Source organism: Cuculus canorus, chromosome 2, assembly GCF_017976375.1.
Source record: "Cuculus canorus isolate bCucCan1 chromosome 2, bCucCan1.pri, whole genome shotgun sequence".
NCBI classification, from domain to species: Eukaryota; Metazoa; Chordata; class Aves; order Cuculiformes; family Cuculidae; genus Cuculus; species Cuculus canorus.
The window spans coordinates 9,708,107-9,727,359 of NC_071402.1; the positions used below are offsets into that span (position 1 = coordinate 9,708,107).

Below are 19,253 nucleotides of genomic sequence, written 5' to 3' on the forward strand. Positions count from 1 at the left end.
CATGTGAACACACTCAATGCCTACTCTTGGTTCTCTTCTTACACCTTGTTTCCTGGATTCAACCCCTTCCCATTCTGAAGCTTTTTAATTTTCTCCAAAATGTCAAACCAGGCTCTCACACCTACCAGCAATTTGTCATAGGATGATTAATAAGAAAGAAAGAATGAGATATGGCATCTAGCAAATTTGAGCCTTATCAGCTGGGGGACTTCTCAAAGTTTCAATGCACATCCTTTTCTGGCTGATGGTAAAACAATGTGTTGGCATTTGTGTACCTGCAAGAAATAAAGTCCGAGTACTTTTGTTTTGTGTTTTGAGTTTTTATTGATACTTTATCTTTCAAATTACAGTTTCTTTTGAACTAAAATAATAGCTGTAGGCCTGTTTTGTGCCACATTCAACATATTTCTTGAAAAACTACTTTCTTGAAAGGTCTACATTAATTGTTCAGAAAGTTAATTAAAGAAAACAACTTATTCATCCAATGTGGCCCATTTGCATGAATGTATTGTATATTTGTGTGACAAACGCATCCAGTAGCACTGTGATTTTCTACCTGCTGTAAGCCACTTTGTCTCCCAGCGGCTGGCTCTCCAGGGAGGTAAGCCCTTCAGTGGGAGCTTCACTAGGCCTGTTCTCTGCAGATGGCTCTCCATTACTTGAATTTCCTGAAAAGGCGATATAATTAAGATTAAAAGAAATGACACATCTTTGATGCAGCAAGCTAGAAGATATGCACTTTGTCAATGACACTTAAGAGCCTTTCTATACAGGTATAAATATTTAGGAAACTATTTTTCTCAGTTTGCAGTCCATTTGCAAAATGCTTTAGGGTAATGGCAAACCACCTAATGGTAATCATCATGCTTCCAGCATACTTTACCTAGCTGCCCTGGGAATGTATAATCGCTTGCACTCCACTTATGCAAGATGTGTTCTATTTTTTGTGTTACATCCTGACACTTATTCAGGCAAGAAATGTGGAGAGCATTATTTTTTCACCTGTCTGGCATACACAAAGTCCCAGGCACCCACCTCCAATAGATCTATCCTTCCCTACTCTTTATCTTCTATGATTTTAGTCTTCCACTCTGTTTCAGTAGTGCAGTTCCTTCAACAACACCAAACTTTGCCAAGAAATTGTATTGATGGTGTTTATTTAAAGTATCCTAGCCAGAGCACTGTCATTACCGCACAAATGTCCCACACATTGAAAAAATTTGTTTTCTGGTGGAGATTTCCAAAAAGAAGGTGTGGATAGAACGGGTAAAAGATGAATGCTAACCACAACATTCCTGATTCGGTCTTGATTCAAAAGTCTGAAGTTGGAATACTGGTGCATTATTTGGACTTCTGTTTGGCTACATGTGGTTTCTCAGAGCTAATGGAGAAGGCTTCAGCTTTGCTAGACATTGAATATTCTACAGGTGGCATTCAGTCTGGCTAACTTAGACACAAAGTATGTCTGAATGTCTAAAGTTAGGCACATGAGCCAGGCAGACAAGATTTCACTTTGGAGAAACTAAAGGTATCTCCTTCTCCCCAGGTGCAACACTGCTTACAGAGGCCCCCCCTTATTTTAGGGGGACTGGTTCTGTTTAGATACCAGTTAGGTGAGTAAGAGATGTAGACTGAAACCACGCCTACCTGTCTGGGATGCAGTGACAGGACCTTTATAAAGGGACTCGCTGCTAGGCAGTGCAGTCCACCACAGTATGCAAGGGGAATTTTAGCATTCAGACATTGTGTCTGAATATGCACAAACATTCTGGAGCTCCTGTTTTTAACTGAATTTCAATTTATCAACACATTCCATGGAAAAAGTCATCCACAGCTTTTCTCTATAATGGCCACTCTTCCTGTTACTCATTTTGATGTTTCTCATGGAAATCCTCATGATTCAAAATACAAAGCATGTCTTTGAAATGCAGCCATGGGAACCCCATTTACTAAATCCAAACCTTTCCAAGATCCTTTACTTTAATAATTCCCCACTTAAATCGCCTCTCAAAATGCCAATTGTACGAACTTGTTTCAAACAAAATTTCAGCAGATTGACAGATCATCTGCAATGAAACAGATTCACTTTCCTCCATAATTTGTAAAGACACTGCTAGTAAATACCATGAAGAATCATTGCATTTATAAATTACTTTTGCTAAGTTGACTTCAATTATGACAACATACATTTCAACTATATACCATGAACACATGATACATTCGGTCATTAAATATTGCAGTCTGATCACAAAATGAAACACCTGCTTCACCTTCAACAATATTTTTTACTAAATGGAAAGAAAATTACAGGTACCATTTTTGTTGGATATATCCAGAACAACTTCTAGTTCCAGCAATGAATAAACTAAAAAAATATGTAACTTCCATTGTACAAGAGATTCTAAATATGGGAGTCTCTGTTCCAGAAATTGCAATGTGTGAGTTCAGGAGTAAATCAGTTTTCTGTTGGACTTACGACCTAGTCTCTAAGATATTGAGCTTTGAACCTTTAGTTATCCCAAATTTGACATTTCTAAGTTGAGGCATTTCACAAAAGGATTGAGAAACAAAAAATTGAAAAGCCAGTTGCAGTTCAATTTTATGATCACTTGTTTGTCCAGCTCTCCATTTTACTGAAATATGTTGATTTTCTTCTCGTTATAGATCACAGATTATACCTTAGTCTGGGAAGATACTGATTTGAAGTAAGAGGTCAGATGGACAAAACAGGATTCATCACACTTGAGACTGCATCAGAATAGAATCTCTATAGCATTACACTTGGATGTGTAAACTGTAGTGTTTCATTAGCAATGCCTCTTGCTAGCACACTTGTGAACCCCATCTACTTGGCATGAGGCCATAAATAGTGACCCACAACAGCTGAGACTCAGAAGTAATAATTAAGTGTACAATTCAGTCCAAAAATGCTATCATGAAGATTTATAATTACATAAAGGCAAGTTCTTCCACTAAGTATGTGTCAGATTGGACCTCACAGCTGATGCTCAGGATGGAGTGCCAGATCAGTCATCCCTCAGGATGGAGTGCCAGATCAGTCAAAAGTAGTTTTCAGCATTGCACTCTCAAATCTAGCATCCTGTATCATACCAGGGTCTCATATGATGGCCTAGCAGCACTCCAGAAACAGAGTCTGGAGCAGGCAGGTAACAACAGAGGTGCAGTGGTTCAGTTGCAATGGAAGATACAGCAAGCTATCTCTGTTTCAGGGAGGCACACCAACAAAGCAGAAACATGATATTTGGTGACTTAAACAAAAAAAGTCTGAAGATTTCAGTTCCCCTGAATGAACAGAATTGAACGCATTCCACAGTCCCTTTTCTCTACTTCTGCTGAATATGAGTTTTGGACTAATGCAAGTGATGAACCTGTACTAGTGGACTGAAAATGCTTTGGCGTTAATTTTGGCACAATCCCCTCTCAAAAACAAATTGAGGGTGTTCAGCCATCATCATCTGAAGTTCATGCAATCCTTCTAGTTGAACTGATGAACATTCCAAATCTTTATTTTTTTTCATAAGGAATTAGGCTCGTATTGTTAACAAGAGACCTGCAGTGGGAGGTTCTTTTAAGTTACCATCTAGTGTTGAGGTATGGAGTGGAAATAGGATGGACATGATACCTATTTAAGTAGTCATATGAGAAGCTTCAGTATTCCAAGGCAAGGTAAGATCAAAGATTACTATTAAAGCAAGGTGACAATCCAAGGCTGCTATGAGACGGAATTCAGTAGAATTGAATTGTGTGGTTGCATTACCATGGTGCTGAGACCAAGTATATACTGGCTTGAAGAGCAGGAAGGGTGTATTCACTTCGTCTTGCAGAATAACATGTTGACGTACTTTTTAAAAGCTTCTCCTTGGCAATCTATACTCCATAAATCTCAGACTTTGTGGCTTTTTTTCCAAAATTTGTCTCAACTTTGTGAACACTTTCAGTGTGTTTTTCTCTCAGTCTCTCAATTTTTATATTTAACATTCAAGTATTTGGGTTTTGGCCACTGAAAGGGGCAGGATACTGAAGTAGCCAGATCTTTGGACTGACCTATACATGAATGTTGTTGTGTTCTTATGCCAGTTTGGATGGTTTTAAACCTTCTCCGTCTCAAAACCAATCTGCCCTGACAGGTATTTTCCCACCTTTCTCCGGGATTTTTTGCTAACACTGAGAGTAGCCTCTGTCCATGGTGCTCAGTCAACTGGTAGTTGTTCTACCAGAACTGTGACTTCAACATCCATAATGCTGTGAGATTAAGTTCCAAAAGATCTAGAAGCTATACCTAGGACTGTTTAAACATCAGAACCAAGTTTGGCAAATTAGGAATATATCAACCAGTGGAAAACCATCAAAGAGGTCAAAATATCACCTCTGAACTTGAAAGACAGTGAGGGGTACAAAGAAACTGATGAGAATACCTACAGCGAAATCTTGAGTCTACTTTTGAAGAAAGACTGTGATTCAAGCTATATCTTGAACAAAAGCATTAATGCTGTTTCACCTATGAAAAATATTTTTCCACACTGGCATAACTATAATATTGACAGAACTACTGACAGGGGAAAATATTCAGCAGATAGGTTAGATTTTATTTAATGACAGAAAATATGTTGCTCACCTGTGGATGCTCTCAGTCTTCTGATATAATCAGACCAAAAGGAACAGTCTGCTTTTTTCAATCCTTTAAGAGTTGGCAAGGAAAGAGTGAATTCCTTGTAGTTATCACCATCATCATTTGACAGATACATAGGCCACAGGGGCATCGCCTCTGACGTTCTTCTTGAGAAGCTATGGGGGTAATTTGGATTTCTAAGGGAACAGGAGAAGTGATCATTAGAAAATAACTACATGAACAATAAAATGCAGAAGGAGATCGACTAGGTCAAGGAAATGTGTATTTAGTCCCTCTGATCAGTAGGATTCAAATTCAGTCCAAACTGGTGAATTGTTTATGGTGTCACACCTGACAGTAACTTGTTAGTCTGGTTCACTTCCTACAGAACAGGTACACCAAGCCTGTATAGACAGGTGTTCAGGAACACCCTCAACATGCCTTTGTCTCAAAGAAACCCAAGGTATTCTAAAAAGCACATAAAGTCATGTTTCCCTCAACAGCTATCCAAAGATACTACTCATTCTTGACAACTTGGACACGATTTTCCAGCAGCGTTGACCAAAGCCCCCTCTCTAGGATTACAAATTTCTAGAGGAAAAGGAAGCTCCTTGAGTGATGAGAGGATCTGGACTACATTCTCTCTACTCCTCTCCCCCTTCCCAGTCAAAGCAATTCTTGAATGTCACACACTTACCCAGAGTTTACAAAATTGGAGATATACTGCATAACTTGCAAGGAAAGCCTCTTTTCTTCTAAAGTAAATTGCTCTTCATACTTTGGGTAAAATGGCAGTCCAAATGTATACTGAACATCCAGCAAGAGCTCCTGACCTGGACTAAAAAAATAAACCAGCATTTATATATTTGGTGGAGAAAGGGAGCTAATTTAATTCAAAGAACAAAGAAGTTTTAAATAATTAATGATCATTAATTAGAGTCTATTGAGCTGTGGAGTTTCTTCAAATCAGAACACAAAAGAAGAGCAAGTACTAACAAGAAGAATTGACATTAAATTAATGTAGAGTCTTTAACATCAATCACAAAAAGAAATTGTGGAAGATGGCAGAGCATATTTTCTAAATTAACTGGGCATAGAAGAGAAAGTGATAGAGGGAAAAAGATACTTGGCTATTCCTTCAATGCCTCTTAAGCTTTGTACAGATTTTCACTAAAATTAAATTCAGAAAATGGAAGCAAGTGGTGACATGGAATCTGGCAGCCACGATGGAAGGTTAATTATGGTTTATTTCACAGATTTGGAATAAAATCCTGGCCCTTCTTAACAGCAGTTGGAGTTTTTCCATTGACTTCACTGGAACTTCATTCTGCCCCAAATCTTTGAATAAGAAAAGATGTAATAGGAGATGTTTATGAAGATTTCTCTTAGACATAGATTTAATCCAATTTCTCTGCTGGCTGGGTGGTTTTGGTTCATACAGTCTGTTCTCTTCACGTTTTACACGACAGTCAAGTTAAAACAGCTTGAGATAATCACCTAGATCAGATTTAAGAAAGAATAATTTTGTTTACTTCCATGTAATACTTAATACATATAAGAAGGAATATTTAATAATTCAGAGACAAGACTGGCCAGGCAAGATAACATTTGTAGGACCTAGCAGTAAAAGTTACACAACTCAACATGTTCAAGTCCTACAGAAGATCAGTGGGCAACTTCTACTAATTAAATTATACCTAAACTATGCTGAATGCATAGCTTTAAACCACAGCTCAAAGGAGATATTTCTGGTATGGAGTCCAACAGCATTTTCTTTATTCCACATTTAGACAAAAGTTCTGCAAGAAGGAACAGATGTCTGTGAGGTTAGGACAAACAAATCCCAGCTCCACTCAGCAAGATTTCATCTGCAGCAGCTGCACAGGTTGTTGTCAAAAGGTGGCACAACTGAAACCACTTTATCTTTGGACATGAAATGGAGCAGCACTGATTTGGCCCTGATACTACCTCTAATGGAACAAGGCTTGTAGTTCAATCTATTATGGGCAGGTGGACTGCAAGTAAGATGACTCCTCTACATTTTATGACTGGTGGCACCAATAGTTCTATTTTGAAAAACAAACACACAACCTTCTAAATGAAATACATCTTTGGTTGTATTTTCCTTAGTCTTATCATAATACCTCAGTAATACTTTGCATCTGGAAAGTGAATTATTCACAGAAAAAATGTAGAACTGAAACAAGATTAAAGCATATTTTTCTTCCTCAAATGTTTATAGAAGGATTACGCAAGATCATAGTTTAATAATTTTACTTTAAAAATAATTTGCTTGGCCCGGTATATTACGGCAATGTTTAGTGTCAGTATTGAAGCAAAGGTACTATATACTTCAAGGAGCTGTTTTCTTTTCAATAAAGAGGAAGAGAAGAGACGAGAAGAGAAGAGAAGAGAAGAGAAGAGAAGAGAAGAGAAGAGAAGAGAAGAGAAGAGAAGAGAAGAGAAGAGAAGAGAAGAGAAATTTTACAGGCTTCTTTCAGTATTTCTGTTTGATGCTACCACACTCTGGCCAGAGGAGATCAGTAGAATGAGGATGAGAAAGAAAACATAAGACTAAGATGTGAAAGAGGCACATATAAATGACGATGCACAGAATAGCAGTAATGACAACTGTGAAACATCTAGAGGGCAGCTAGAGGGAAAATATCAGGGGAACATTTCCATCTCCTTTGCCAAACTCGATCATCATCCATTAATGCCAGAGAGGAGTGCGAAATGGCCAGAAACACCCAAACAAGGAGTGTGGAGTCCTGTTGGAGCTCCGAACATGCTCAAGGTAGCAGTGGGTAGTGATACTGGTTTCATTGGAAGAAAAGTGGAGTGAGAAAAAGAGAGGAGTGACAGAAAAGCATTTATAGTTTTGCTGTTGCATATTGCTAGCTCTGCAGGGAGGCTTTTTTTGCTGAGCTGCTCCAAACTGCAATCCTGAAACCCCAGGATGCCATACAGGTGCCTCTTAATGGGGGATTGCAGAGCCCAGCAACTGGTGTACTTCAGAAGATAAATAAAAGAAAGGACTGCAGAGACAGTGGCAAAAGGGATTTTTAAAGTGTTTTTAAGGAAGGCAAACTAATACCAACTAATTTCCCCAACAGAAATCTCTTTCAAGGAACATATCTGTTATTTTAATAACAGCAGTGTATGTATTTACAAGTAAGGATGGGATTTTGGATTTGGTGACTTCATGGGACTAGTACTTCATATGAAAGTATTGCTTCAGATCTTCTGTGCATACCTTTTCTTTTTAAGATATTCAAATTTTTAGAAATGGATTCACAGCTCTTATTTCACAGTATAACAGACAGGTAAATTAAGCCATGGTGAAGACAGGAGCAAGACCCTACTGCTTTGTTCACACTAAAGTGAACTAAAGGTCCCTTTCAAGAATTATTACATCACTTCAGAAGGAGACACTACTGGACTTCAGCTATCCCGTTTACAGAAAAACAGGTAACAAAATCAGAAACTGTAACATTCATAGCCAAAAATTTAACAGCAGACCCTGAAATATCACTTGCTGAGAATTTTCATTATAGAGTGCCAACCTATTTAACTGGGAAAGTATTGGTTCTGAGAAAATTTTCCTTAAGCCTGAGATGGAGTTTCCATATAAATGCTTCCTAGCCCTCAAATACTCCACTGCATTCTCTACAGAACCGTGATTGCTTTTGCATGCAAAGAACAACAGGGAAGAGCAAAAGACAAGGTCTGGATTTAGAACAAAAGTACTCAGCTTATGGTTGATTTAGTTCAAATTCTGTCCCAAATAAAACAGAACATAAAACTAAATCTGGATTTCCGACATTTGAAGTGAATATCTTAATCATAAGCTTTTGGAACAGCAAATAAATAAATAAATACATAAATAAATGAATGTATAAATAAATAAATAAATCCAAACAACAACAACAAAACAACACAGAAACCCTCAAACATTTTCTTTGCAAAATGTAATTGGCTATCCATAATCATAGAAGAGCAGAAGACTATGACCTGGAAGATCACCAAGATATTCTACATTAGGACTGAATGCACAACTTTGAGCTGGGTCTGCAGAGACCTCAAAATGTGATCCACTGTAAATTAGGACATTGTAATTGAGATTCCAATACTGTGTCCAGTTCTGGAATCCTCAACGTAAGAAGGATATGGAACTGTTGCAATGGGTCCAGAAGAGGGCTACAAAGATGATGAGAGGAATGGAGCCCATACAAGGACAGGCTGAGAGAGTTGAGGTTGTTCAGCCTGGAGGAAAGAAGTCTCCAAGGAGACCTTATGGTGACCTTCCAGTACCTAAAGGAGGCCTACAAGAAAGCTGGACAGGGACTTTTTACAGGGGCATGTAGTGACAGGGCAAGGGAGAATGGCTTTAAATTGGAAGGGGGGAGAATTATATTAAACGTTGTGAAGAAATTCTTCACAATGATGGTGGTGAGGCACTGGAACAGTTTGCCCAGGGAAGTTGTGGATGCTTCCTCCTGGAAGTATTCAAGGACGGGACCTTGAGTAGCCTGATCTAGTAGGACGTGTCCCTGCCCATGGCAGGGAGGTTAGAACTTAATGATCTTTAAGTTCCTTTCCAACCCAAATCATTCTATGATTCTATATATGTAATTTTGAACTTTATCCTTGCTGTAGATTTGGCTAATCATTTTATACTGGAAACTGATTTTGATGCTTATTGACTGACTATGGCTTAATACTTCTCTTTTTTTTTTTTTTCTCTTCAATTTAAAACTAGTCCTTACTCTCCTAATGTAACAATTTAAACGAATCTCAAACCTTTCTGAGACACAACTTCTATTCTTAGTTGGCGTCATGCAGTTTTGGGCTCTTTCTTAAAACTCCATACACAGGTAGAAGCCAATATAAATTAACTCAAAGTTCAAATGACATCCTACACCATACCAAAATACCGAGCTTCCCACTGCTATCCATTCATTTAAATTTTAAAATAACAAGGTAAACATAACTCTGGTTAGAGTTCAGCCAGAGTTACCAGTAAACTGCTCAGGATAAAAAAGCTTCTTGTAGAAGAGCTGCTTTCTCGTTAGTGAACGTAACAAAGGGATATTTATTTATCAGTCTTTTTAGCTGTATTTACTAATAATTATAGATATTTCAGTCCTCACAGAGCAAAAACAACTATTAATGTAATATTTTTCTAACATACGGTTTAGAACAATAAACTCATGTGTGGCCACAAGTTTCCATTTCTTTTTGTACTTTAATTTTTTTTTTTTACTAATAACTTGACAAAAGAACCAAAGAAATATAAATTTAAACATACTAAAGAACCTGACATCACGTTTTAAATAGTATATGTGAGGAATTTAAGTGATATTTTCACCCCAAAATTTATTCTATGTTCATTCTTAGAAACTATTTTAGCTAATTTTCCTCATACTGCTTTTCATACAATTTTATACACTCAACCTGTTGCCCATTCTATGACACTAGCACCTTCTTTCTCACAAGGGATGCTGTTTTGGCACTCTAGGTTTGGGATTTTTTTTGTTCATTCATTTAGTTACTCTTCTAATGAATGACAAGTTTGGAATAAATATAGTGTCACAGCCATATTTCTCAAGTCCCTGAAAAATCGTCACCCTCAAATTATCTTTAGTCTCCACCAGCTTTGACTAGAGATGTTGGCCTAAATTCTCACTATTTTATGTGATATAAAGCCAAGCTACATAGCTACATAGGCCTAGAAAAATCTAAGCAGATAACTTCAGAGGCTTAAGTTCCCAGCCCCATCACACTGGGGACAGTAGCATCATTAGTGATAAGTGGTCCACTGGTCAACTGCTTCCTTCTTCAATACCCGCATAAACCTTTCAATTCATCTAGTCCACTGCAACCCACCCTCTTCAGGAGATGAAATAGAGAGATCTGCTCATTTTGTTTCAGCTACAATGACTGTCTGTGAAAAGTAAAAGGAATAGTGTAATCAAACTCATGTTAGTGACTAAATTTAGCAGATATTGGCAATCTGTGACAGATTTGTGAGATAAGAAAGCCGTTAATCCTTTAAATGTCAAAATTTCTGAGCATAAGTGCTCATCCTAACAATTCTGTGAAGTGGTCTGTGTTAGAGATGGGATCACGGTTCTGAGTTCCTCGCCTCATACTCAAGACGCAGTTCAGTATCCCTTTGGCAAGGATAGATCTATCACTAGGAAAACAAAACCCATGTCCACTGTCAGTTGGCTTTGGTGAGAATAAGTCGTTTACATGCTAATTGGATTGAACAGCATAGGTGAAACCCAGAATCATAGACTTGGTGACCAACCCTCTACTAATTTCAGTCAAGATAAAATTTCTTAATAACTACGTCACTGGAGGAAAGTGTATGATTTATATATAAAATGCACTGCCTGTATGATTTTGTGGCCTCATTCTGTGTTTATTTTCAATAAATGAATTTAAGGGTTTTTTTCCAAGAAATATTGAAAATACTAGATGTGGTTGTTTGTGCACATCTATACTCTTTTCATATTAATACCAGCAGATTTACAGAGTGGGATCAAGTAGCCTGAGCCATTAAGGGGCACCATCTCATCAGTGTTGTGGGAGAGGAGCAGCCTGCTAATACTGCACTTAGCCTGGACTGATATGTTCATTTTGACGATAAGAAAAAATAATTTCAAAAAAATTATACATAACCACACATCTTAGAAAAGGAAATGGTACATGATCGCAGGGAGACAAAATAATCAAAGGATAGCTGAATATATATAGAAATTTAATGAGCCAATGGAGGGCCCTCTGTGACCTCTGCAGTTCTAGCGATGCATTTGGCTCATTGTGACTCCTCACATTACAAAGTCCTGCCAGACAAATGGGGGAAAGCATGTGAAAAACAGATGAAGGTTTTTCTTTCTTCTTTTCAGGAAAATCAGGACATATGGAAAAATCGTAGCTCCTAACAGGATTAAAATGCCAAGTTTATCCACCTTTGTCCCAAAAAACCCTATAGATACATGTGACTTGCAAAACTATCCTGCAGTTTGCTCTGTCTTTTCCACTCGGATTACTCCCAATACACACAATGTTCTACTTTGCGTTACAGCTGTGCCAATTGAAGGAAATGAAACTGAAGTAGCAGATAATAAATTCAAGAACCTGAAAGTTCACCCTAATTGAAAAAATATAAAGTAGATCTTAATGCAGGAAGAAAGCACTTTTATCATCTTGTCAGAACTCCCAAATAACACAGATTACAGATTTTTTTCAGTGAATTACTATATTAGAAACCTAGTAATAGGCATATTGACATTTGAGTGCATCCTTTGTGGGACAGAAATTCGTGCATTTTTTCAGTATGCCTACTCCTGAGCTGAATGAGAGGATGACTCTCCTTAAACAAGTGATGTGTCTATCCAAAGACACCAGATCACCAAGAGAGACCTCACTAGGTATATGGTCTTTTTCTTTATCTTCCTGCTTAAATTATGTGGGAACAGCCTGTCCCCATGAAGCACATGCAGTTCTAAAAGCTGTTTTGTACTTTTTTGTGTCTTTAACTGAATTTTGATTAATTTAAAGCTGATTTCTGCTTTTTCTGAGATTAGTACTTTGCCTTTTCATATTTATGGCTAATTTTCAAAATCTGAAAAACCTACTGAATTGTAAAGGCCCCTAAACCACTCTGTGGGAAGAAAAACAAATTGTCTAGACCTCAAGTCTTTAGCAACCCAAAAACTATCTAAAGACTTGAGAATGCCGTGATGTGGTTGAGTCAGTGGGAAAGTGTTTTCATAGCTGCAGCTGGCATAATGCAATAGCTAAGGCCAGAGGGACGAGAGGCAATTCCAACTAGAGAAGCAAAACAACTTTTAGGAGATGAGAGGGGTATATCTTTATAGAAAAAAAATTACAAGCTGTTGTTGCATCAAGTGTATGTAACTACTTAAGTTGATTGTAGTGCCTGCCCAGCTAAGGAGGCAATGTGCATCTTGTCGTCACCACCTTTCTGGTACCTTTCCTGCTCTCTGTGTTTAGATGTGTTTCTTTGAAGCCCAGAGACATAACTTTCAGTCTGGTTCACCAGCATCCACTTCACATTGTAGGCTCCCAACGTGTGGGGTGTTTGGACTAAAAGCTATGGTCAAGGGGAGCGACTCAAGCTGACAACAAGCGGCAGACAAATTAAAGGACTGCAGAGTAGTATCCCAGGGATATGATTATTATAAAATCAAGAGAGTAGAAAAATCTCCTTTAAGTGAAATGATATTAAGAACAGCCAGACTTAACACAGCGCATAAATACTAAACAGAAAATGAAAATACATTTGCATAGTTGAATGCATTTTTACACATTTTTATCAGTCAGAAATTCTCGCCTTCAGTTACAGGAATCATAAAAAGTGTCACCGAAATCCAGCCAACTATGTGAGCATTGGCATGGAGCAGTCTTTGAATAACTCACACCAACGTACACAAGAGCACACAGTCAGGAGGTGAAGACAGTCCCTATTAAGATGACTCAAAACAGACAGCAGCTCATTAATCTTGGATGAATCTGTGCAGTCCACAATGGTTAAGAAAAGCTTTTGTGACAATTATTATGGTAAAGTAATGACTATAATATAGAGCCTCATTAAGTCCCAGTTTAGACCTCTTCAATAACAATAATGACAAGAACAATAGTTTTCCATCTTGCTGCAGCTGATAATCTGGCTCCTCAGTTAGCAGAGCACTGATTTTTATCCACTGTCTTTAAGGCAGCACATCTGGCACCACAGTGTGACTTGGAAACTGCTCTCACATGGCAAGAAGTGCTATTTCATATAATATGCAAAAATCACTCAGAAACCTCTTGAAGGGTTAATGAGGCAAATCTTTGTACAGTTTATAATATTATCCTTGTCAAAACATATTTCTCCTATCACATATTTTTTTACTGTAACTAAATCTATACTCCAGCCCTCCCCACTAATACTGGGCAATGCTGAGCAGTTACATTCCTCCCACATTGTTTAGAATGAATGTTTGCTCCAAGACCTAAATGTTCTCAAAAAGAGAGTAAGAAAATGGCATCTGGATTATGTATATGTTTTTACCACAGATCATTAATGTCGGAGCTGGCTACGCATCTCGCTCCTTATTCAAATAGGAACTGAAGACTAAAGCAGACAGGGTGTCACGCCAAGCTGAGGAGAATGCTACCACGTGGAAGGAGATATTAGTTTGCTCTCTGCAAGGTATATGCACCTATATGAAAACTGTCAGTTCATGGTTTCATGCTTTCCACATATATCATGGACACCAGTTAAGAGTGGCCTTTTTAATCCTACCCTTGTATCTACACATGCTTGAATGTATGTACGTGTACACATTTTAGAAACATCCAGTCATGAGACAAGCTTTTGCTAATTGACTTGTACTGGTAAAAAAATCCTCCCTGTTTAATAATTTTGTGTCTACTTTGCATCATTGCAGTTGGGTTTCTCTTTACTGGCTGATTTCTTCCTCCCTTTCGTTTATTTTGCTGTGAGCTATCAAGGAACTGCTCCATGTGAAACAAGAGGAAATACCAGTACTTTTTCATCTCTGCATTTTAACTCTCTCTTCTATCACACATTTTCAGAGACACACATAAAATGAGAGTGAAGTGACAGAGTAGGAATTAGAGAACACATTGCCATACTGCCTCTTATCTTAATTAGTGAATGGCCACTTCCCCAGTCAGAATATTTTATCTAAGGCTAAATAGCCTTCCATTGCTGCAGTTATCTGAACACAATATTATTTTAATGTGTTCTTTTTTTTTAATGTATTGTACCCATATAAGTTAGCTATTAGCAATTATTATAGAGAATACATAATTACATCATCATCATTTTTGTGATATAAAAAACAAACACAAAGAGGGAAAGGTCCATATCCTGTTTAAACAGAGATCGTAAGAATTTAGACACTAAATGGGTTGGACTTAGATGATCTCCAGAGGTCCCTTCCAACCTCAATCATTCTGTGACTCTGACTTTGTAAAGAACAAAAAATCATTATTTTATCCCTGATGTTACCCTACAGAAATAATACACTTTTACAAGCAGAGGTCTTTAACTCAGTTAACCCAGATGTGATTCAATATCAAGCAGTTTGATCAATCATTTTTCTGTCAAATACCTGAGAGTGACTGGAAATATCATCTAGCACCCAGGGGATCTGATCAAGTCTGTGTACTCACAGAACTTCCTCTACATGCCTACCACGTGCAAAACATACTTTTGGTTATTGTGTTCATTAACGCACAGAAATGTCTGTAGGAGGGTTCTTCTGTTAAGGAATCTAGTAGCTAGAGTGTTTGCAGGGTCCCAGGTTCAATTCTCACTTCTATTGAGCAAGTTCAAACCTACATATCCTAACTTCCAGCCTAAGCTGTAGGTTGCTTGGCAGTGTCTGCCTTTCCTCCTCCTAAGGAGAGTCACAGTTTTCAAAGAAGAACTTGAGAACTAGCAAGATTCATTACTCCAATGGCTAGCAAAGTCCCTTAGGAATTGGTGACATGGTTTCCAGTTCTTTCCCCAAGATTAGTTTAGGTATTCTACTTGAAGACTGTTTCATGTACATTATCCCTTTTAATCTGGTAGGGCAAGTTGCCAATAATATTCCCAAATACTGTGTTTTGTTGGTGTCACATTAGTGATGATTTCTTACATTTTTTAACAGTTAAGGTCACTCTCCCCTGTGAAGTTCCTACCCTCAACAGCATCACATCATCGGTATGCAGTGAGGCTGCTGGACAGCCTGCAATGCACGTGTGCTATATGGAAGGGCAAAAGTTGCAGGGAGAGGGAGGGAGGTCACATGGCAAAAATGAGATGAAGAATAAGGAAGGACCTATCTGAATGAATGATAACAATATTTAAAAAAAAAAAACCCTCGCAGTATATTCAGCAAAGGTCCTACTGTGTGTTCCCTTGGGAAAATGAGGGTATCACTTCAATAAATAGTTGCTTTGTACTGTCAAATGAGATCCTTCAGTACGCTGACATGCTGAATTATGCAATTTCTGTTCAAGCGCTTGCTTTTGTAACCTAAACAACATTTATTTTAACAATACTTAAGCATAAATAGAGATGAAAGAAGAAAGCAAACAAGCATACAAAATTTGGGCCCATTTCTCTTTGCAAGTAGCTTAGCCTAAGGCATTTGACCCTCCACCCCACATTCCCATAAGTTTCAGACAGCATACTGGCTTTGTTTGGGTTTTAAATAGAGTTGTGTAACAGTAAAATCATAATAATTTTTGCACTAAAATTTAAATTAATTATCTTAGAAGACCACTGACAACATCAATATTATTAAAAAGTGTAGCTAAATGCTACATAAAATACCACTACTCTGGAGAGTTGAGGAGATGTAAATAACACAAGCACAAGAGAAACCTTAAATAGGGGTAGATAGAAGAGGAAATTCTCATCAATTCAAAATCACTGCCTCCAAGCCAGTGACTCTAAGTTGTAGAAGTACTATTTCATCTACTTTCAAATAAGATCTTATTGTAGATGCCTGGGTCACTATCATTCTGCAAAGCAAGAGAAAAGTTGCTAGCTAATTTGAGAACACATCTTTTCTTTTTATGTGTCTGGATTTTTGGCATAGCATAGCTCAGCCCTGTTGAAGCCTTGTAAAACTCAGTTATCTGAAACTATCGGTAGCCAAACAGAGCACTGTGAACATTCCCACTGGAGCTGCCAGCAAAATAATGTCTCCCCAAGGATTAACTTCTTCTCAGCTAAAAAGAAAGTGAGCCTGTGTTACTGCAGTATAATGGCCTTCATCTGTAACCTAGATCTTGGCTGGCTTCTTTCAAATGCTTTTTCACTATGCTATCAGGAAAGGAAAAATAACCCACATAGTTCACAGGGAACTTCACAGTATCAAATGGTGCCAGCAGGAACCCACTGTTCCTGCCCTGAGCCCTTTAGGAGAAAGCCTAAGAAGAACGATAAGGTCTGGAAAATCTTTTTTGTTTGGAGAAGTACAGGGAGCAGGGGACAAGTATTGATCCATCATAAGGGAACAACTGAAAGATAAGTAACCCTGCGTACTTGCTGCCCTAATATGTGGATCTCTGGGAACAGAGGGGTTACTGTCTCTGCAGTTTCTGATCATTCAGCCCTTCAGAGCAAGGCACCAGGAGCCACCATGGTGTGTAACATAGCCCAATGTGCTGAGTGCTGCCCACAAAACTCACTGCCTCATCCTAACTTCTGGGAGGTGCTGGCTCTAAAATAAAACCAGGGAAGGTCACCTTAATAGACTTTAACTACCAGTTTGTTCTACACTCAAGGAACAAGGCATTTGCATCTCCCACAGGCATTTAGACCTTTCTGTCTAAAATATCATAGAATCGTAGAATCATAGAATAGTTAGGGTTGGAAGGGACCTTAAAGATCATCTAGTTCCAACCCCCCTGCCATGGGCAGGGACATCCCACTGAAGCAGGCTGCCCAAGGAGATATGATACAGCTTCTCCTGATGGAACTTCTTCAAGCAAGCTTCTAACACGAAGGATGACATTGACCCTGAGTATGCGAATACTCATTTTAAAAAAATTTTTTTCCTGACATGAGAGAGTCTTCCGGCTGATCACTGGTCATGATACTGGGCAGGAAGGAATAAATCCTGGACCCTGTCCACACTGAAGGCCAGTCAGTGTAACTGTGGTACAACTGCACTGACTTCAGAAGGGGGCAGTGTTAAATTAATGTTGAGTCTTTAGAAAAGGTTACTCCATTTACCTTTTGAGCAGTGGATAATGATAATTCAGGCCACATTTTGGTTCTTTGTGGAAGATTTATCAGATATAGAACAGAAATCTAAAAGATTATCTGGAACTGGCAAAGGTAGGTAAGTTGGAAAATGGACACTTAATTTAGACATCTATCTTGGAGTTCAAGTTCATCTGCCTCAGTTCAGAAACAGCATTCCTATACAGTCAACAGAGAGAAACAATCTGTTACAGCCCAGTCCCTCCTCTGCTAATCCAAATCATTTCTTTAAGGTACCTACATCTATCCATGTATTCCACAAGGTGCCCAAACAGACTGCCCTGTTTTTGCAACCTCTAAATCCAAGAAACATAATAAAATACATCTCCTTACCTGCTTTGTGAGGAGCTCTCGGGTACGTAGTACATGAAGACATTTCCTCTAGAGGTAGAAGCCCAGTGATTTGCCATGTCTATGATAGGGCATGTGATAAACTGGTCTCTGATAAAAAAAGGAGGAGCAGGGAATAGACACAGTCACATACGAGAAAGACAGAAAGAAAAAAAACCCTCAACCAACAGGCCTCTCGATATATTGATAGCTTTCTTTAAACCTTCCAAAACAGCTCATATCTCTGCCTTCTAGTGCACTTAGGGAAACCACATTCACCCTCTATGAGCACAGGACAACTTAGAATTCACTAAAATTACTGTTTTATGGAGTGCTGAACAACTATAACTATGGTAAATATACAAGATCTGACACATAAGGAGTATCTCGACCAAAAAACCAAGATCATTTTAGTCTAATTTATGTGGGCCCGTGCTTGTAATAGTATAAAGGTCTTTCTTCTTGCTCCACTAGCTTATGGTAGCATCTAGTGGAAGGACATACATTTCATGGGTTAAGGATCAATAATATTGTTTCTGCATTTGTACCCATCTGATTATTTGAGGTAGAGTTCGTAGAGCTGGAAGAGGTAAGAGAACACTTTTGGAAATATCCTGCAGGACTTCTGGCAGGGCTCATTAATATAGAGTATGTGGTGCAGTGTGCTTGAGAGAGAAAGTTTAAACAAGAAGAATGCAATGAGATAGTTGAATGATCAATTTATCACCAGGTATTACAATACAAAATTATGAGCGAAGCAAATATATCCAAACCTTCCAAGATTCCACTGCCCCAAGAAATGAGGCTGGAAGGTGGGGTGAACTGTTGCTGGAAGGAAAACAGGTGGTTCAAGAGAGGCAGGCAGAAAACAGGACACCTTACTACAAGATATCTCATAATGACTCCTTCACATAATATTATGCGTACACATATCACCACTTCTTATTCGACGTATGCCCTAAGATTCAGCACACTCTTTGGGTGCTTATATATCCATAACTATCCAAGCACACACAAATGTATCTGCTGCAGAATTAGGAGGTTTCAATTCTCAGTCTAGTTAATGTGGAACAGTAGCTGTTCCTTCAGACTTGGTAGGTCAAAAAAGAATGACTGATGGCAAGAAAGAGTAGTGTTAGAGAAGCATAAAAACATGTTGTTATATTTAACTAGCATGACTATGAAAGCCACTGTTTGGGTAGCTATCTTGGTTCAGCAGAGTTTATTTTAAGCCCATCTGTGACACCACAAGCTACGGGCTCACTGACCACAATGCTCTTTGACAGTTATGGTTGACAACACCCATATGAAATGAAAATTACTGTTCTTCACATGCCTACCGGCATGGGGTTTTAGAGGAGCAGATGGTCTTTGAAAACTTGGGAGTCTACAGAGAGCATTAGCTCTTGAGAAATGCTTTGAGATACATTTCACCACTCACAACTGATTCTCTGTTGGTGTCATGGGGTGAAAGAGTCAGCTGTC

At 38.4% G+C, this 19,253-nt stretch overlaps 1 protein-coding gene across 1 annotated transcript in view; it reads right to left on the reverse strand.

The window, feature by feature from the left end:
• Positions 1–210: 210 nt before the first annotated feature.
• TG (thyroglobulin) overlaps positions 211–19,253 on the reverse strand; it is a 156,279-nt gene continuing 137,236 nt past the window's right edge. The window contains exons 45-48 of the mRNA XM_054060798.1: positions 17,772–17,879; positions 5,328–5,468; positions 4,637–4,827; positions 211–668 (exon numbers count right to left, since the gene is read on the reverse strand). Of these exons, the coding sequence (XP_053916773.1) occupies positions 553–668; positions 4,637–4,827; positions 5,328–5,468; positions 17,772–17,879 (556 nt within the window). The 3' untranslated portion in view covers positions 211–552. The remainder of the gene's footprint in view (positions 669–4,636; positions 4,828–5,327; positions 5,469–17,771; positions 17,880–19,253) is intronic.